General features: G+C 43.5%; 1 protein-coding gene across 3 annotated transcripts; it reads right to left on the reverse strand.

The window, feature by feature from the left end:
- Positions 1–1,930: 1,930 nt before the first annotated feature.
- On the reverse strand, positions 1,931–17,013 carry ZNF79 (zinc finger protein 79). 3 transcript variants are annotated; one of them, XM_043916985.1, is made up of 5 exons: positions 16,654–17,013; positions 11,629–11,714; positions 9,289–9,373; positions 8,673–8,768; positions 1,931–3,368 (listed from the first exon to the last, which is right to left on the reverse strand). In XM_043916985.1, the coding sequence occupies exons 1-5, from the start codon at positions 16,667–16,669 to the stop codon at positions 2,197–2,199; spliced, it is 1,455 nt and encodes a 484-aa protein (XP_043772920.1). In that variant the 5' UTR covers positions 16,670–17,013; the 3' UTR covers positions 1,931–2,196. The 3 variants fall into 3 exon arrangements, with proteins under 3 accessions (XP_043772920.1, XP_043772919.1, XP_043772921.1); XM_043916984.1 differs by having other exon boundaries at positions 9,289–9,415; XM_043916986.1 differs by lacking the exon at positions 9,289–9,373 and having other exon boundaries at positions 16,654–17,012.
- Positions 17,014–20,456: the final 3,443 nt, after the last annotated feature.

The following is a 20,456-nucleotide window of genomic DNA, read 5'->3' on the forward strand; positions in this document are numbered from 1 at the left end:
AACATTCCATGCAAAGATGGGTTCGATAAAATACAGGAATGGTATGGACCTAACAGAAGCAGAAGGTATTAAGAAGAGGTGGCAAGAATACACAGAAGAACTATACAAAAAAGATCTTCACGACTCAGATAATCACGATGGTGTGATCACTCACCTAGAGCCAGACATCCTGGAATGTGAAGTCAAGTGGGCCTTAGAAAGCATCACTACAAACAAAGCTAGTGGAGGTGATGGAATTCCAGTTGAGCTATTTCAAATCCTGAAAGATGATGCTGTGAAGGTGCTGCACTCAATATGCCAGCAAATTTGGAAAACTCAGCAGTGGCCACAGGACTGGAAGAGGTCAGTTTTCATTCCGATCCCAAAGAAAGGCAATCCCAAAGAATGCTCAAACTACCGCACAGTTGCACTCATCTCACGCACTAGTAAAGTAATGCTCAAAATTCTCTAAGCCAAGCTTCAGCAATACGTGAACTGTGAACTTCCAGATTCAAGCTGGTTTTAGAAAAGGCAGAGGAACCAGAGATCAAATTGCCAACATCTGCTGGATCATCGAAAAAGCAAGAGAGTTCCAGAAAAACATCTATTTCTGCTTTATTGACCAGACCAAAGCCTTTGACTGTGTGGCTCACAATAAACTGGAAAATTCTGAAAGAGATGGGAATACCAGACCACCTGACCAGCCTCTCGAGAAACCTATATGCAGGTTAGGAAGCTGGACATGGAAGAACAGACGGGTTCCCAATAGGAAAAGGAGTACATCAAGGCTGTCTATTGTCACCCTGCTTATTTAACTTATATGCAGAGTACATCATGAGAAACACTGGGCTGGAAGAAGCACAAGCTGGAATCAAGATTGCCGGGAGAAATATCAATAACCTCAGATATGCAGATGACACCACCCTTATGGCAGAAAGTGAAGAGGAACTGAAAAGCCTCTCAATGAAAGTGAGAGGACAGTGAAAAAGTTGGCTTAAAGCTCAATATTCAGAAAACTAAGATCATAGCATCTGGTCCCATCACTTCATGGCAAACAGATGTGGAAACAGTGTCAGACTTTATTTTTCTGGGCTCCAAAATCACTGCAGATGGTGACTGCAGCCATGAAATTAAAAGATGCTTATTCCTTGGAAGGAAAGTTATGACCAACCTAGACAGCATATTAAAAGGCAGAGACATTACATTGCCAACAAAGGTCCGTCTAGTCAAGGCTATGGTTTTTCCAGTGGTTATGTATGGATGTGAGAGTTGGACTGTGAAGAAAGCTGCATGCCGAAAAACTGATGCTTTTGAACTGTGGTGTTGGAGAAGACTCTTGAGAGTCCCTTGGACTGCAAGGAGATCCAACCAGTCCATCCTGAAGGACATCAGTCCTGGGTGTTCATTGGAAGGACTGATGCTGAAGCTGAAACTCCAGTACTTTGGCCACCTCATGCAAAGAGTTGACTCATTAGAAAAGACCCTGATGCTGGGAGGGACTGGGGGCAGGAGGAGAAGGGGACGACAAAGGATGAGATGGCTGGATGGCATCACTGACTCAATGGACATGAACTGAGTAAACTCCGGGAGTTGGTGATGGACAGGGAGACCTGGCGTGCTGTGATTCATGGGGTCACAGAGTCGGACACGACTGAGCAACTGAACTGAACCTTGCTGAGGGTGCACCCTCAACCTGTCTTCTTGACGGTAGTAACTAAATACTTGTCAGTCAGTTCCCCTGAACGGCTCAGAAAGTGCAGGCTGTGTGCAGCATCAGGGAGTCTCCCCCATCCCCATTCTAATAACAGTTGACCCTGGGATCCTCACTTGAATCCACTCCCCAAGTCTGATATCTTAGTGGCCCAGTTTTGGGGAGTACTTGTCCCCAGCCACTGTTCTTGGTTCTTTTGCAATAGCCATCATTCAAGCAGAGATGACTAAGACAGACCACTGCAAGATACCTGGCCTTTTATGCACAAACCAAGTCCTCCACTTGTTCTTTATAAACCAAGGTTTCTGAGTTAAAGGTAAATCTTGAGAACAGTGTAACTGGAGCTGGGCAGTCTATGCTTACCAAGGTGTTGATAAAGGAGCACCACATGCAAGGTGTAAGGTGTAAAATAGTGACTATTTATTAAAAGGTGCTTTTGCATGTGGCTCTGGGCTAAGCGTTCAAATTACCTGTCAGGTCCCCATCCACTTCAGTTATGTTCCCAGTTACTCTCCAGCATGGAGTCTCTGATGTCTAATGAAAGCTGAACTACACCTGAAGGCCTTCCCACACTCTCTACATTCATAGGGTTTCACACCAGTGTGAATTCGCTGATGCTGACTAAGGGATGAGCTCTGGTTAAATGCCTTTCCACACTCATTGCACTCATAGGGCTTTTCTCCTGTGTGAATTATATGATGCCGAATAAGGGCGGAGCTTTCACTGAAGAATTTCCCGCAGTCATTACATTTATAAGGTTTCTCTCCAGTGTGGGTCTTTTGGTGGATTATAAGGTTTGTACTTTGGCTGAATGCTTTCCCGCACTCACTACACTTGTAGGGTTTCTCTCCAGTGTGAATCCTCTGGTGGTTTGTGAGGTTTGCACTCTGGCTGAAGGCCTTCCCACATGCGTTACATTTGTAGGGTTTCTCCCCTGTATGGATTCTCTGGTGCTGAATAAATGCCGCACAGTAGCTGAAGGCCTTCTCACAGTTGCTGCACTTGTAGGGCTTCTCCCCTGTGTGAGTCCGCTGGTGGTTGGTAAGATTTGCACTGTGGCGGAAGGCCTTCCCACAGTCACTACACTCGTAAGGCTTCTCTCCAGTGTGGATTCTCTGGTGCTGAACAAGGGCTGAACAGTCACTGAAGGCTTTCTCACATTCGGTACATTTGTAGGGTTTTTCTCCAGTATGAGTTCGCTGGTGTTTTGTGAGGTTTGCGTTTTGGCTGAAGGCTCTCCCACATTCACTGCATTTATAAGGTTTCTCTCCAGTGTGAATCCTCTGGTGCTGAATAAGAGATGAGCTCTGGCTGAAGGCCTTCCCACATTCATTGCACTCGTATGGCTTCTCCCCAGTGTGGCTCTTCTGATGCTGAGAAAGGGAAGAACAATAACTGAAGGCCTTGCCACATTCGTTACACGTGTACGGCTTCACTCTGTGAGCTTTAACTGTACCTGCGTTCTTCCCAAAGCTCTCTGCGTGTGTGTCCCATGTACGGGATCTCACTTCTGTAGGAACTCTCTGCTGTGGAGAAAGGAATGGTCTCAGATTGAGGCTCTTCCCCAGTTCACTGTTCCTGTGCTCTGACTCCCCAGAAGGCATCTCTACACTTGGATCTTGGAATGATTCTTCAGAAATGTCTTGCTCAGGTGGTGATTCAGATATAATCTTCCAATCTGAAGAAAATTTAGAAAAGTAATTTTAAAAATTCTTTTGGTGGTAGAAGATGCTACAGTATGAAGGCTGAAGGAGCTGGGCTAAGCCTGTATGCAGACTGGTTCCATGCTTCACCCCTTTCACCCAGGATGTGTATGTAAGTGTTAGCTGCTCAGTCCGACTCTTTGTGGCCCCATGGATTGCAGCCCACCAGGCTCCTCTGTCCATGGGATTCTCCAGGCAAGAATACTGGAGTGGGTTGCCATTCCCTGCTCCAAGGGATCTTCCCGACCCAGGGATTGAACTTCGGTTGCCTGCATTACAGGTAGATTCTCTACCATCTGAGTCGCCAGGGAAGCCCCAGGATGCTTCTGTTCTCAACTGACTGACCAGAAAACTTTTCAGACACCTGAGCACCCTTTGCTCCCCTTCCTAAACAGCAGAAGTGGATCCTGAGCTTGCCTCAGATGCACACCTCTCCTGTTTTATTTCTGACACTCCTCTCCTGCGCTTTTGCCAAGTCCTGGGGTTGTCATGAGCTGTCTTCTTAGTCTCACAATTCTCAGTATGGTTTTGGGCAACCTACTTACCAGGTTGAGATAATTCACTTTAAAAAGCTTACGATTGATGCCAGCAGGATGAACCTTTTCACCTATGAAATCAGCAAGATTTCAAAAAAAAACGTTAATTCTAGAGTGGGGGTAAGGGTGCAGCAGTTGGGATGTCACATACTGTGTGGCTGCATAAACAGGAACAAGCTTTCTGGAAAGCAATCGGGCTGCACCTGTCCAGAGTCTGAAATGCTGACATCAGAATTCCACTAGTAAGAATCTATCCTGAGGAACTAATGAGAAATTACATAGAGCTGCACTGACATCATTTGTTCTCAACACTGCATTATTTGTCAAATGAAAAGCAAATACCTAAATGTTTTAATAACAAGGAATGACTATAGTATAGCCAGTTAAGAGACACTATTTAGAGTTAAGTCATGTGTGCAATCTGTGCACTATAATTCCTTTTGTAGAAAGATATTTATTGAAAAAACGCTGGCAAACTATACAATGTGAAGGTAAGCTGTGTTGTCTTTATGTTCTTCAATGCTTATGTTTATTTCTAATGTTCTCCAGTGACAGTATTATTTTTATAATAAGTTATAAAAATCTTGCTTTGAAAGAATATGCAGTGATAAACAATATGCTGTTAAGTGCAAGAATATATAAAATTACATAGTTACCTTAATTGCTTTTATAACATGGACAGGAGTGGGTGATATTTTTTTAAAAGAGCTGATTCTTTTTTCTGGCCTTGTGGCACGGCATGCAGCAGCTTACTTCCCGGCCCACGGATTGAACCCTTGCCCCCTGCAGTGGACGAGTGGAGCCTTAACAACTGGACCACCAGGGAGGTCCCAATGATTCTTCCTCCTTGGGACCACATTCATTTTAAGAGAAAACCTTAAAGTGTGACTTAATGTATAGCATTTGGGAAGTGTTAAAACTAATTGAACCCTCTGGTTCCAGACACCTGTCTGTCTCCATGGAGGCTTATAGCTACAGGGAGTGGAGTTTTAGGGAGACAATGGAGCTTCTTTTCTCAAGGGTCAATTTTCCTGAAATGGTTCTTCCTGTTTCTACCTTATCTAGGGAAACAGGTTAGTTTTAGGTGCCCTTTATTTGAATTTCTATAGAGAACCCTGATCCAGGTTGCCTGGGTTCAAATCTTGGCCGTACCTCCTGCTATCGATACAACTTTGGGCAAATTACTATACCTTGGATTTATTATCTGTGAATGTAGCTCTCTTACAGAATCATGAGAACTAAATGAGCTAAAACACAAATGACCCAGAACATACCTGAGAAACAGCAAGTGTTCTATGACTGCTTGTTATTATCTTGAACCTCTGTCTTGTAAATATGTTCCCCACTAAGCAGTTTTCCCTGTGAGTTGCATGTGCATCTGGAGCCTCGTCTACCAAGAGCACAGAAGTCCCTCTTGCGGGTTGAAGGCATCTCTATGTCACCTGGTATTAGGCCTTAGAAGACTCTGACAGCTCTCAAATACTGACTGTCTTATCTGAGTGAAAGATGGAAAGAAGAAAAGTGATAATAAAAGAAGCAGTAGGAGAAAGGAGCAATTAAGGTCAGGTTAGGACTAACAGGCAGAGAAGGCAATGGCACTTCAGTACTCTTGCCTGGAAAATCCCATGGATGGAGGAGCCTGGTAGGCTGCGATCCATGGGGTCACTAAGAGTCAGACGCAACTGAGCGACTTCACTTTCACTTTTCACTTTCCTGCATTGGAGAAGGAAATGGCAACCCACTCCAGTGTTCTTGCCTGGAGAACCCCAGGGACGGGACAGCCTGGTGGGCTGACATCTGTGGGGTCGCACAGAGTCGGACATGACTGAAGTGACTTAGCAGCAAGATACCACTACCTACCTACTCGGAGAAGGCAATGGCACCCCACTCCAGTACTCTTGCCTGGAGAATCCCATGGACGGAGGAGCCTGGTAGGCTGCAGTCCATGAGGTCGCTAAGAGTCGGATACGACTGAGCGACTTCACTTTCACTTTCATGCACTGTAGAAGGAAATGGCAACCCACTCCAGTGTTCTTGCTTGGAGAATCCCAGGAACGGGGGAGCCTGGTGGGCTGCCGTCTATGGGGTCGCAAAGAGTCGGACACGACTGAAGTGACTTAGCAGCAGCAGTAGTAGGACTAACAGGTTAGGATTCCGTGTTTCCATTGCAGGGGTCACAGGTTCGATCCCTGGTCGGGTAAATAAGATATGGCATGCCCAACCACAGAGACAAAAAACAGACCATGTGATGTTCATGAACTGTCTTGCCTCAGCTCACCTCTCCCCTGAGTGCCAGCTCCTGTATAAGAGAGTCTAATAATATCTCAAACCGAGTATACCCAAAAATAGAAGTGGTGATTTTCCCTTTCTAGCCAGTGACTTAGTCAGCCCTTCTATTCACCCAACTGCTCAGACCAGGGTCACCCTTAATGCCTTATCTCTCATATCCAATCCCTAGTGAGTCCTGTTGGCTGTAACACCAAGTATGTCCTGAATCTTTGTCCTGACCCACCACCATCCTCTTATTGTTATGTCCTAACTGATCTCCCTGCTTCCGGTCTTCAACCCTGAAAGTCTAGTCTCCACACGTTATCTTCTCAAACACAAATCAAATATTATCCTTTTTCTGCTCAACACCTTCAGTGGCTTCCTTTCTTCCTACCTGGATAAAACCTGAACGTCTTCCATGGCCTCTGAGTCTTATATGGTCTGCTGCCCTGCCCAGCACCCTTACTTACTGAGTCCTAGGGTCTTCTGATCCTAACACAAGTCAAATTCATCTCCACTCAAAGCTTCAACACACGGTGTGGCCCAGGATGTTCCTTATGCAGACACTCAAACAGCTGGCTCATACTCTTCCTTCAGACCTCAGTGCCAATGTCACCTCCTCAAAGTGGTCTCTCCTACTCATCTAATTGAGAATAGCCCTCACTGGTATTCCCATTCCTACAGTACTCACCACTATTCAATATTCTACCAGTTATTTTGTTTACTCATTCTATTTACGTTCCTTGCTAGTATGTAAGCAGGGACTCAATCTTTTTCTCTGTTGCACCTCCAGTAGCTATTAATAAAACAACCCCAGGCATGGACCAAAGGGTGAGGCAAAGGCACATCCAAGCCCTGGGTGTGTCTGTCACTGTGGGAGGGTGGGTTGGAATAACAGGGAACCCTGAACCCATTCATGAGGCTCAGCAATATCCAGGGTGCTCTGTGGGGCCTCAGAGCAGAGGTAAAACATCCCCAGGGCAGTGTTTTAGTTACTCTTAACAGCCAGATTTAAAACTCCTCCAATTACTTCACTTATCACAGAATTAATACAGTCCTACGCTGTCAACAACTTTTTCATATGTATCAGTCTTGTCAAGTAAGACAGGTTTTGTTATCCACATTTTTGAGATATAAAAACATATGACCACAATTTAGTGATTTACTCTGAATCCATGCACTTGATATGCAGTAAGCCAGCACCCGGTGCATCTTCCATGGGTCCACATCCAAAGTTGCTTCCACACCAACACTCTCCACTGACACCTCAGGGCACAGAGTTTCCATGGTAACACCTTTCCCAACTTCTCTTTCTCATAACTTGGTGATCTCAATCTTCTTCGGTACCCTTTTTAGGCTCCTGAACCCCTCTGAGACTGATGAAGCCTTTTCCCAGGAAAATGCAGTTATTGCCATAAAACCCTGCATTCCATCTCTGAAGTTCTACACGGGGTCTCGGGACTTAGGGGGAAAGGTCCTGCCTAACAAGGATGGTGAGCTGGGAAGGGGTGCAGCAAGGGGCAAGGAAGCAGCGGGGGAGTCAGGCTCCCTGTGAAAGAAAGTATTTCAGCGAGTGTGAGTGGTGCCTGCAGTTACAACAAGGACTGAGGTGACATGTGACAGGCTGCTTAGAGAGGCTAAAATGGGAAGGAGAGAGTGCAGATAAACCCTGTGGAAAATAAGCCAGAGGCTTTGTTTTGTTTTCATTGACTCACAGCAACCATAATCAGATATAAAAGCATTAGGCTGCATTTTTAGAAAAATTTAAAATTGCGTCACCTTAAAGCTGTTAAGTTCATTTGTACCTCTGATGCTTTAAGTTTCAAAATATCAAAAGTAGCTGCCCTGCCACAGCTGGGCCGGACTACAGGCCCTGCCAGAGGTCATTTACCTGCAAGGGCTGAAATATGAAGGTGAAGGTGGAGTGAGCAGCCTTAGATGAGCAGGAAGACATAAACATACATAGAAACTATGGTTTCCTGTGCTTTTGTTTTTCCTGAGTTTCTTAGTGTCAGCTATTGAGAAAATTCCAGCATGGCCATGAAGATGGGGTGCAGAATCCAATAGAGTCAGTCAGACAGGGGAGCAGCAGCAGGTGTCACAGCTGAAGGATGGGTAAAGGTGGGCACCTCAGACCCTCAATAAGGTGTACCTGAGGCAGGGAATGTGCTGGGCCGGCAAAGATGACTCTCATTTCCTGGAGGCCAGCAACACCACCTGTGCTTCCAAATACCTCCCAGCTTGGGGAGACTGAGGAGATGGTATGGAATAGAGGCCTTTGGAGTTTGACTGGTGTTGCTTCAAACCCAGCCTCACTACTTTCTAGCTGGGAGGCTCTGAACCAGTGAGTCAGCCTCTCTCAGCTTTATTTTCCTCATCTATAAAAGTGGCATAGCAATACCTATCTCCCCTGTTAAAATATTCAAATGTTTTCAAAGGGGCTTTTCCTCCTGAGACTCTGCCTTGCTCACTCACCTGGACAGGCATTCCTTAGGCCGTCTCTCTTGAGCATCCATGAACCTTCCCTTTGTTCCAACTGGAAGTTCATACCAGGCTGGGAAACTGGAAGTCCTATTTAAAGGGGAAAAGAAGTGGACCTTAGAGATCTGCACTAAGTATAAATAGCTACCCAGAACTGGGGGAGGTGAACAGGTCATTCATTTCATTCACGCAATAAATAAACGGAGCACTGACTTGGTGCTGGCCACTAGGGGACACAGCAGTAAGAAAGACAGATAATGGTGCTGAAGTCTTGGTAGAGCATTTCTGAAAAGAGATAAAGAAACAGCCTCAAGGAGGGGTCAAGCCAGAGAGCTAAGCAAGCCCATAAAAGAAGTTACTTAGGAAGATGGGAACTTACTATGGAGGACCCCTTCTGGGAAATAGGAAAATGTGGAGGTACAGCTTCGAGGGGCAACAAAATGAAACTAGCTATTTCCCAACCCAGAATGCAGAGACCTTTTGCTGGTGAATGAGGAGGAATAAACACTGTCCCTCTGGTGCATCAGAGACACTCAGGATCACTCAAGACTGAGAAGTACCACAGATTTTCAGAACTGAACAAATTCTGAATTTTAAATGGTTTCCTTACCCAGTAAGACCAGGTTTCTGGACTTTTCTGGCATCCCTTCCTCGAACCTGTCCCTCGGAGCAGAGGCCAACTGCCTCCATCCCCCCTGGGTAAAATCTACAGTCAAACTGCTGAAAGGTGTGGATCCCTGAAACAACAAGCACATTCCTTCTTGTCCAGTGCCCTTAGAATGTGAGGAGGCAGGGAGGCTGGCAGCTCTGGGTGTGGTGGTTAGTGAACCTACTAAAGGTCTCTGAAAGGACTTGGGGTAGTTCCAGAAAAGCACCACTGATCACTTCCTATATACCTAACACTATACTGGACACTCATGCATGAAAATAAGTAACAGTCTCTCTGTCTTCACATGTTTATAATTCTTGTAGACTTTATATATAAATAGAAATATATATACATATGAGCAGTAATTGGGCAGAAACTAACAGGTGCTCGGGAATTGAAAGTACCAACATAGAACAAAATTAGAATGTGTGAGTTTATGCGGCAAGGAATCAGCTGCAAATCAGCAAAGAATGTGAATGATGAATGTTTGCAGAACATTTAATAAATATTCCCATGAGCTCAGACATCTTACAGTAAGCAGGAGAGCCAAGCATATTTGCAACCACCTGTAACAATGTGTGAAAGAGAGGGATATTCTAGTTACTAGGATAATGGAAGAGGAGTCCTAGATGGAGGGCAGGGGTAGGACACTCAGGGAACACCACAGTGAGAGAAGGCAACCACCAAGTTGGCCTTTAAGGAGCAGATTCCTCAGATGGAGAAAGAGAAGGCTATCCAAATCGGGGGAGGCATCGTGAGCACAGGCGTGGAGGCGGGGACATTTTTATCTGTTATCAGCCTAGGAAATGGTGCCTTCATGTACCTTGTTGGCCATGTCAGACACCTGGATGTCATCTTCCCGTTTTCCTGCAGCTCCCCACAAGTCAAATGCATGTTCGTTCTTCCTCCCCAGTAGCATGAGAATTCACACATTTCTCTCCACACCCCTACCACTGCCTTGTTTAAGCCAGTAGCATTTCCCAAATCTTAACTAATTTCCTGATTTCTAATTTTACCTGTCCTTCCAATACATCTTCACACTGAGAAATGCTTTAAATGGGACAGAGGGTCATTTTTAAAAACAATGAAATATTTAAAAACATTGGGGTTTTTTTTATAGTAATCAAGAGAGTAAAATCCCCTATGAAGATATAAGGGTTATGAACCAAATAACAAATATATAATTCATACGGGAAAAACTGTAGGAAATACGAGGAGAAATTTAAAATATGATAGCCGTAAGAGATAATAAATAGCTCAGTGCTGACATTTAATGCAAAATAAACCAAAAAATAAAGGTATGGAAGAAATGACTAATTTAATAAGGTTGAGCATGTAGAGTTGTAAAGTCCTACACCCTGCAATTACACTATACCTGCATGTTTTGTGTGGAGAAGAGACACAAACTATCCTCCATGGGGCACAGACCAGCCACATGTGCAGACAAGAAACCAAAGTCACAGTTTTGGCATATTTAAAAAATTAAGATCACAGCCAAAAACATTCAATATATCTGAACAAAAAAGGAACAAAATAAATTATGGATTGAATTCATGAGGTTAAAAATATTAATTTTAAAATAAATCCCCAGAGGGATGGGATGGGGAGGGAGGTGGGAGGGGGATTCAGGATGGGGAACACATGTAAATCCATGGCTGATTCATATCAATGTATGGCAAAAACCACTACAATATTGTCAAGTAATTAGCCTCCAACTAATATAAATAAATGAAAAATAAGAAAAAAAAAAAAGATAACACACACTAAAAAAAAAAAAATCAATCTAAGGAAAGCAGAAGCAAAAAAAAAAAAAAAAACTACTAAAAGTTTTCTTTTAATAAAGATTAGAATTGATGAGGAAATCCAAGAGTAGACTTTCTAAAAATGAAAACAGACCAATTCCTAGTCTAGTCAAGAAAAGGAAAGGGTGAAGACAGTTCTTACCTTCACAGAAGGACTATGAAATGGAGTTTATTGGAAATAATTCTGTAGAATACTCTTAATGATGGGGGAAATATTAATTCAATGCTACTAAGTAGAAATAAAAAGGTTACAAAGCAGGACAAATCATCTCTGGGAAAACAACAACAACAAGAGTACCTAAAAGCACACAAATCAAAAAGTTAAGTGTTATTTCTTTGTAGGAATAAAGGTGACTGGGGGCTTGGGTAGTATATTGTCTACATTTTCCAGGTTTTCTACAAAGAACATGAGTGTCTTTTGTAATTGAAAACCAAAAGCACTGTTAGTTTTTTTTTTCTAGAAAAAAAGACTGCTTCTTGGAGTAAATTTCCAACTTACTTGGGGCCCTGCTGTGAGACCAGCTGCCATTCCTTCCTCTTCTGTGTCTTCCTCCTGGGGAAGGGCAGGGTCTGGAGAAGGTGGTTCTGGAGGAAGGGAAAGAAACCAATGAGGCAAAAAAGTTCACAGCTCATCAAACTAGAAAGCCTCACATTCTCACTCTAAAGAGCGTGTTCAGATGATATTATAGGTCCCAGGGCTCACTGGGGCTGAATTTGCAGAACTGCAATGGGGTATAAATTTTCCCATTTCCTTTTCTACCTCAGAAGTTCCATCAATCCACTCAGACACAGAAAGGCATTAAAGTGTAAAGACTGTCAAGCATTCCAGATCGACCACTTCCCAGCAACTTTTCTATGTGATCCCTTGTAAAGTTTCTGTGAAGATTTAAACACAGACAAAGCAGCTGACACAATGCCTGGCGTGTAAATATACAGCTTACAACTATTATCAATTAAGTTCTTTGCAGAAAGTGGCTCTGCAAATTAAAGACATTTGCTTAGTCAAAAGAAGAGGTAGTGACCAAGTGGGATTCATCCCAGGAATTTAAGGTTGCTTCAACACATGAAAAGTAATCTATAATACACTGTATTAATACAAAGGCGGGGGCGGGGCGGGGGGGGAGAACCCATACGATCATCTCAGTGAACACCAAGAGGCTATTTAAGAGAATCTGATACCTTTTGCTATAAAACACCTCCAATAAACCAGGAACAGAAGGGGACTGCCTCAACTTGATAAGAGGCATTTCCAGAAAGCCCAGAGCTAAAGAATGATGCTTTTCGTCTAAGATCAGGAACAAGACAAGGATGTCAGCTCTTGTCAGTTCTACTCAGTACTACACTGGAAGTTCTAGCCAGAGCAATCAGGCAATAGCAGGCAAAGTAATCAAACGCATCCAGATTGGAAAGGAAAAATTTAAACGATCTCTATTTGTGAATGGTATGATTTTGTACACAGAAAATCCTAAGAAATCGACAGAAAAACTATCATAGCTAAAGAAGTTCAGCAAGGTTGCAGGATACAATGTGAACAAACAATAAAAAGACACCTCAATTAAAAATGGGCAAAGAATTGAATACACAGTTCTCCAACTATATTTCTGTAACTAGCAGTGAACAATCTAGAAATGAAAATTAAAAGAGAATTAAAAGAACAAAACACCTAGGAATAAACTGAATATATGAAGTGCAAGACATTACACTGAAAACTACCAAATTTTTGTTTAATCTTTTGTCTGATTCTTTTTTTAAATTAATTTATTTATTGAAGGATAATTGCTTTACAGAATTTTGTTGTTTTCTGTCAAACTGCAACAGAATCAGCCATAGGTATACATATATCCCCTCCCTTTTGAACTTCCCTCCCATCTCCCTCCCATCCCACCCCTCTAGGTTGATACAGAGCCCCTATTTGAGTTTCCTGAGCCATACAGCAAATTCCCTATTTTTTAAAGTAGCTATCTATTTTAAAAATGGTAATGTAACTTTTATCTTACACTTTCCATATATCTCACCCTCTCCCCATGTCCATAAGTCTATTCTCTATCTCTATGTCTATCTCTATGTCTATTCTCTATTCTCTATGTTTCTCCACTGCTGCTCTGTAAATAAATTCTTCAGTATAATTTTTCTAGACTCTGTAAATATGCATTAGAATACGATATTTAGCATTCTCTTTCTGACGTACTTCACTCTGTATAATAGGTTCTAGGTTCATCCACCTCATTAGAACTGACTCAAATGCATTCCTTTTTATGGTTGACTAATATTCCATTGTGTATACGTAACACAATTTTTTTTTTTTTAAGTTAATAACACAACTTGATCCATTTGTCTTTCAATGGACATCTAGGTTGTTTCCATGTTCTAGCTATTGTAAACAGTGCTGCAATGAACAATGGGATACATGTGTTTTTTTCAGTATTTTTTTTCCCTCAGGGTATACACCTAGGAGTGGGATTGCTGGGTCATATGGTGGTTTTATTCCTAGTTTTTTAAGCAATCTCCATACCATCTTCCATAGTGGCTGTATCAATTTACATTCCCACAAACAGTGCAAGAGGGCTCCCTTTTTTCCATACCATTTGCAGCATTTATTATTTGTAGACTTTGATGACAGCTGTTCTGACAGGTGTGAGGTGATATCTCATTGCAGTTTTGATTTGCATTTCTCTAATAATGAGCAATGTTGAGCATCTTTTCATCTGTTTGTTAGCCATTTGTATGTCTTCTTTGGAGAAATGTCTCTTTAGGTCTTTTTCCCACTTTTTGACTGGGTTGTTTGTTTTTATGGTATTGAGTTATATTAGCTGCTCGTATATTTTGGAAATTTATCCTTTATCAGTTGTGAAAACTACCAAATATTTTAAAAGGAAACTACAGAAGAGCTAAATAAATGAAAAGCCATTCCATATGCATGGACTGAAAGACAATAATCCTGAGATTGCAATATTCAGTAAATTAATTTGAGTCAATGCAGTCCTATCAAAATCCCAGCTGTTTTTTTAAATAAAAATTTAAGAGCTGCTCCTAAAATTCATATGCAAATGCATGGGACATAGAACAGTCAATCTGGAAAAAGAACAAGAGATGGAAGACTCATATTCACGATATCAAAACTTTCCACAAAGCAACAGTAATTAAAGTAGGGTGGTACTATGGATAGACAGATCAGTGGAGAAGAACTGAGAGTCCAGAAATAAATCCATACATTTAAGGACAACTTATTTTCAACAAGAGTGCCAAGAAATTAAATTTCTTTTCAACAAAATAGAGGTGGGACACCTGGATATCTACATGCAAAAGAATGAAGCTGGACTCCTACCTCACACCATCTATAAAAATTAACCCAAAATGGATCAGAGTTAAATGTAAAAGCTAAAACTTTAAGAAGAAAATATAAATCTTTATAACATCTGATTAGGCAATACATTTATTAGACATGATATCAAAAGTACAAGGAAAAAAATTAAGTGGGAGTTGATAAAAATTAAAAACTTTGTGCTTTAAAGGACACTATCAAAGTGAAGACACCTGCAAATCATACACCTTCTAAGGGTCTAATATCCAAAATATATACAGATTTCTCTATATTAAAAACTCAACAAAGAAGGACAAATAACCCAACTTAAAAATGAGCAATGGATTTGAGTAGATATTTAAGTGAGATACAAAAAACTAGTAAGTATATGAAAAGATGCTCAACATCTTGAGTCACTGGAGAAATACTTATCAAACCAGTGTGAGACATCACTTCACACCCACTAAGATGGCTAAAATAAAAAAGACACATTAAAATAAAGTACTGATGAGGATGTGTGAATGCCTATGTGCTCAGTTGCTAAGTCGTGTCTAACTCGGAGACTGTAACCCGCCAGGCTCCTCTGTCCATGGGATTTCCCAGCAGTGCCTTGCTATTTCGTTCTCAAGGGGATCTTCCAAAGTAGGGCTCAAACCAGTGTCTCCTGCATTGGCAGGTGGATTCTTTACCACTGAGCCACCAGGAAAGCCTGGTGAGGACGTACAGAAACTGAAATTCTCATACACTGCCACTGGGAATGTGAAATGGTGCTGCCACTGTGGAAGACAGTTTGTAGTTCCTCAGAAAGTTAAACAGAGTTACCATGGTTACACAGTAATTCCTCCCCTAAGTACAAACCCTAGCAAAATGAAAATATTTTCAAAAGAAAAGGTTTGCATGCACGTTCATAACATTAATCATAATAGCGCAAACTGGAAACCACTCAGATGTCCATCAACTGAGGCACAGATAAACAAAACATGGTATAATCCATGTAATGGAATATTATTTGGCCATAAAAAGGATGTACATTTCTTCATGTTACGACATGGATGAACCTTGAAACATACTAAAGGGAAGAACCCAGACACGTATACTGTATGATTCTATTTTCATGAATTGTCCAGAATAGGCAAATTCACAGGGACAGAACGATGAATAGCTGGCCAGGGACTACGGGGAAAGGAGACTGTGGAGTAGTGCCAGTTTCTTTGTGAGATGATGAAAATGTTCTGGAATTAAATAGTGGCGATGGTTGCCTAACTTTGTGACTATAATAAAAGCCACTGAACTGTATACTTTCAAAGTGAATATTATAGCATACAAATTATATCTCAATTAAAAGAAAAACAAACACGAGTGTTAGTATAGTCCTCAGAAACAACTCTAAAAAAAAGTAAACAAGTCTGAACACTAGTCTTAGTACAGACTTCACGTTACTGAGCTGTACCTATCCATTGTACTTATTTTCACCTTTGGTACTATGGGGAGGATGACAACTGTCCTGCTTGTGTTCCCGGGTCTCTGAGGGAAGACAACATGAAATGCTGGATTTGAAATTGCACTTGATAAGTGACAGAGCAATTCTTGGTCTAGGGGAGGATGGCAGTGCCTCACTGGTGACTATCACACACACATTCGTTCTGTTCTGGAAAGCATTCAAGGTGCTTTCAAAAGCATCACTTTATTTCATGCTTACAGTTCTTAGAGGTGAACGAGGTAGTTAACGTCATTTTACCTTTTCCTCCATGAAGAAACACAGGTCAAGAGACCTGGCTGGTACCCCCCAGCTTAAACAGGAATCCTAGTCTTCTGATTCTAAATTCCCAGGATTCGCTAAGATTTCACAATCCAACTGGGTTGAACCCACCCTCGGTATCACAGGAAGCCAACAGGATCCCATTCCGAGTATCCCTGGTCGCTTCAAGAGGGCTGGAAGATCAGGAGCAATAAAGGAGGCCCTGAGCTCGTCCCATTTCCCTTTCCAGTGCCCACTTCTACTTTTTAATGCCATAGGTACGTCAACAAATCAGAGCCAGGAACAGGACAGTCAGACATGATTCAGGACTGAGCTCTTCAACTTTTTTTGACCCCGTAATTATTCAAAAAAGGACCGTCCCCAACTACTTGTGGAAAGGATAACCGCTGAGTTCCGAACCGGGTCGCACAGCAGTACTGGCGCGAAGGCTGGAAGCCACGAACCGCTCCAACACTCCTCCTCACCTCCTTCCTCCAGCATCCGGGTCCCGCCTCGCGCCACCGCCTCCCAGCAGTTCTCTGAGCGTCGGAGTCGCTTCACTGCAGCCCCAGCCCCGCTCTGGGCTCTTCTCTCAGGCCTCTCGCCTCAAAGGCCGGATCTGAGTCTGCGGGGCTGAGCCGGGTCCGTGCTGTCCGGCCGGGTCTCTCATTGTCTCCACAGCCACAGCCAGGCGTCGGCTGGGGAGCCCGTGATGCAACCGCCGACTCGGTCTCTAGCGGGACACCGCTTGAAAAAGCCCGCTCGCAGCCGTTTACGTGAAAAGGTTCCAGGATACGGCTACCGCTTGGAGCTCAGAAACAGCGGTCGCAGGCCCGCCTCTGAGCCAAAGGGGGACGCGCCTTAAAAGCGTCACTTCCGGTCATGCGCACATGCCTCCTTGCGCCACGGGACTCCATCTCCCAGAAATCGCTGCGCTCTGTTCCTGGCTGAACAGGTGTTCTCTCTCTAGGTGTGAGGCTGTGACCCACGCACCTTCGTGGACCGTATTTCCTAGCCAGGCTTCCGGCAGTTCCTGCTCCCAGAAGGTGTTTCCCGTCACGCTTTATTGTACATGCCTTGCAGGGGTCCATCCACGAATCGAATACTCGGGCGTCTTGGCTAGGAAGCAACTTGGCAGCTATGGCTCCGGGAGCGGTGCTTTTAGCGCAGGCGCTGATACGCACCGTCGCTGAGCGCCTCGTTTCTCCTCAATGATTTGACGTGCCCAGGACCGCGGCTCAGCGAGGTCCTCTCGCTAATCCTTCAGCTCGGGGCCCAACCCCAGCCACCCTCACTGGTCTTCGTGAGCCATACAGAGAGTTTGGGGTTGGGGGATTAAAGGAAGTGAGGGCCCCCTCAGTGTGAACAGGGCAGTCACAGATTGGCTTGGAACGCTCAAAGTATCCGTCAGCAGGAGGGAACGTCTTTCAGTAATTTCAGGGGCAGGAGCACACTTTAATAGAGTTCGATCAGAATTATGAAGATAGGAGTTTCCTGAATATTATGCCCTTGCAGGCTTCTGTGCTGCCAAAGGGGATATTTCAAAGTGGGCTTCCTCAGAGAATTGATGAAAATGTCCCACAAGCCTGTTGATCTTCACTAATCAAGCAATTTTCTAATGATCAATTTAGTTTGAGAGAAATTTTTTGACGTTAAGGAGATAAGAATGTATTACGTGGGCAGCAGAAATGAGTTTGGGGGTCCTGAACCTGTTTTCATTTTGTCTCTGTCCCTGTTAATCAACGCTAGTAAGTGTTTTTCCAATATAATTCTAAATTTGTAGGGTCTTCTGTGAACTTACTGGGATTCACTCCATGAGACAAGTCACACCCACAGATCTCTTTGAGATAAGCCCTTCTCTATCTTAGGCTTTCAGTGTCATATCTTTTTGGCTTTTCCTACTGTTGATGGCGTTCTTAAGAATACTTAAGTGGTTTGCCATTTCCTTCTCCAGTGGACCAAGTTTTGTTAGAACTCTCCTCCATGACCCTTCCATCTTGGATGGCCCTACACGGCATGGCTCATAGTTTCTTTGAGTTAGACAAGGCTGTGATCAATGTGACCAGTCCATGGGGTCGAAGAGCCAGACACGACTGAGCAACTAAACTGAACTGAAACTTAGGCTTGAGTGATTTCCAGGCTTATAACTCTGGATATCAAGGCTGAGATGGATCTCCCTGGGCTAAAATCAAGGTGTTTTCCGGGCTATGTTCCTTCTGGAAACTCTAGGCAGAGAGTCTGTTTTCATTGCTTTTTCCAGCTTCCAGATGCTGCCTGCATTTCTTGGCTAGTGCGCTCTTCTAGCTGATGTGTTCTGCCCCTGCCACAGGCTCAGTAGGTGCTTAACCCCTAATAGCCACTAGGAGGTAGCAGAGGGTTTCCTGTCTTAGTCTTGCAAACCCACCTGTGGCCACTGGGAAGTAGCAGAGTGCTTCATGAATCTGTTCAGTCGCTCAGTCCTGCCTGACTCTTTGGGATCCCAGGGACTGCAGCAGGCCAGGCTTCCCTGACTTCACTATCTCCCGGAGTTGGCTCAAGGTCAAGTCCGTTGAGTCGGTGATGCCATCCAGCCATCTCATCCTCTTGCCTGCTTCTCCTGCCCTCAAATCTGTCCCAGCATCAGGGTCTTTTCAAATGAGTCAGCTTTTCACATCAGGTGGCCAAAGAATTGGAGTTTCAGCTTCAACATCAGTCCTTCCAACGAACATTCAGGATTGACTTCCTTTAGGATGGACTGGTTGGAACTCCTTGCAGTCCAAGGGACTCTCAAGCGTCTTCTCCAACACCACAGTTTGAAAGCACCAATTCTTTGGCCCTTAGCTTTCTTTATAGTCCAACTCTCACATCATAGCTTTGACTACATGGACCTCTATTGGCAAAGTGGTGTCGATTCTTCTCCATACACAGCGTGGCGTTAGGGAATTTCTTGCCTTAGGTTCTCAGAAGCCAGGATTACCCTGAAAATTGTTCTGGGGGTGCTAGTGGGTGATGGGATGGATGTTGGTTGGCAGCGCACTTTTCTATCCAAGGCAAGGTAAAGCACAGCTTCTTCTGCACCTGTCCTCTGGGGACATTTTGTCTTGCCACACTTCTCCATGGATGTGTGCCTGATGGTCCTGGACTGGGTTCCTGTGGCAGACACAGAACTGTCAGCTGGGGCTGCCTTGGGCCCTGAAGCATCTTGTGCTGTCATGGGAAGGCCTCAAGGAGTATAAGGGGACCTCTGAAGAGTGCGTGTGTCCATAGTCCTTGGTACCTATAAGTAGGTGCTAGTAGTAATCAGAGGTTGCTGAGACAATAGGGTAGAAAATAAAAACTTATAAAGCTTTCAAATATTCCATGAAGCACCCCTTGAGCCTCACATGCCACTTTGCTTCTCATCTCCACCACAGCCTCCTATCATCACCCGCATGGTCTCACCACCACCACAGGAAACAGATTTGAGCACTTTAGTGCCATCCTCACATCTAAGTGCTTTACATGATCATCTCCTTTCATCCTCATAACCACCACCAAGGGAGGTAGCATCATTGTGCCCATTTTACAGATGGATAAACTGAGATTTAGGGAGGTTAAGGGACTTGTCCAGCTCTCTCCACTGCTCTGCCTGGACCACTCCACGCTTCCATTGCCCTTCTCTACAGTCTCATTTGGTCTCATTACAAGCTTAAGGTGTCAAGATGGGCACATGATGGGGGGCTGCACAACCTGAATAAAGTGAATAAACGGAAGAAAACAGGTTCTGGAATGAAAAGTTCCCTCTTCTGTGTAGTGACGCTGGGAAGTGTGTGTGTTGGGGGAGAGATCTTTAAAGACAGAACCAAATTGTAAACAGCAGTTCTGTTTGGAAAGGTGTAGGTGTGAATTTTTTTTATTTATCTAAATAAAGGAGTTAATATAGAATAGTGCCTAGCAGATGGTTAACTGCTATAAAAATAATTATATAAATAAATCAGTGTTTTCTATTTTTCCTATAATAAACGTGTATTATACAACAGACAATAAAAGTAATTTGAAAAAGACTTCTGGCTCCATTAAAGTTAATATGAAGAGAGGAACATTTTGTTACAGGAGGAACTCAATCAGATTTGCTAATGGTTCAGGGGGCTGAACCCGAGGAAGGAGCCGGAAATGACCTCCAAGTGCCAAAGGCAGGCCTGGCTGACCACAAGGAAGCTGATCCATACATGTTCTTGGCAAGACTCAGTTCATGGGAGGCCTGCTTTTATGGGAGGGACAAGAAAATGCCCTTCTTGACTGCAGCCCACACAAAGAGCTCATGACTTGA

The sequence above is a fragment of the Cervus elaphus genome, chromosome 11 (genome assembly GCF_910594005.1).
Source record: "Cervus elaphus chromosome 11, mCerEla1.1, whole genome shotgun sequence".
Taxonomy (NCBI): Eukaryota; Metazoa; Chordata; class Mammalia; order Artiodactyla; family Cervidae; genus Cervus; species Cervus elaphus.

Coding starts and splice junctions, on each gene's coding strand:
- ZNF79 (XM_043916984.1), bottom strand. Junction 9,416..11,628: donor GTCTCACAGCAGGGCCCCAA/GTAAGTTGGAAA, acceptor TTGTTGTTTCAG/GGATCCACACCTTTCAGCAG. Junction 3,369..8,672: donor CCTAAGGAATGCCTGTCCAG/GTGAGTGAGCAA, acceptor AATTTTCTTCAG/ATTGGAAGATTATATCTGAA.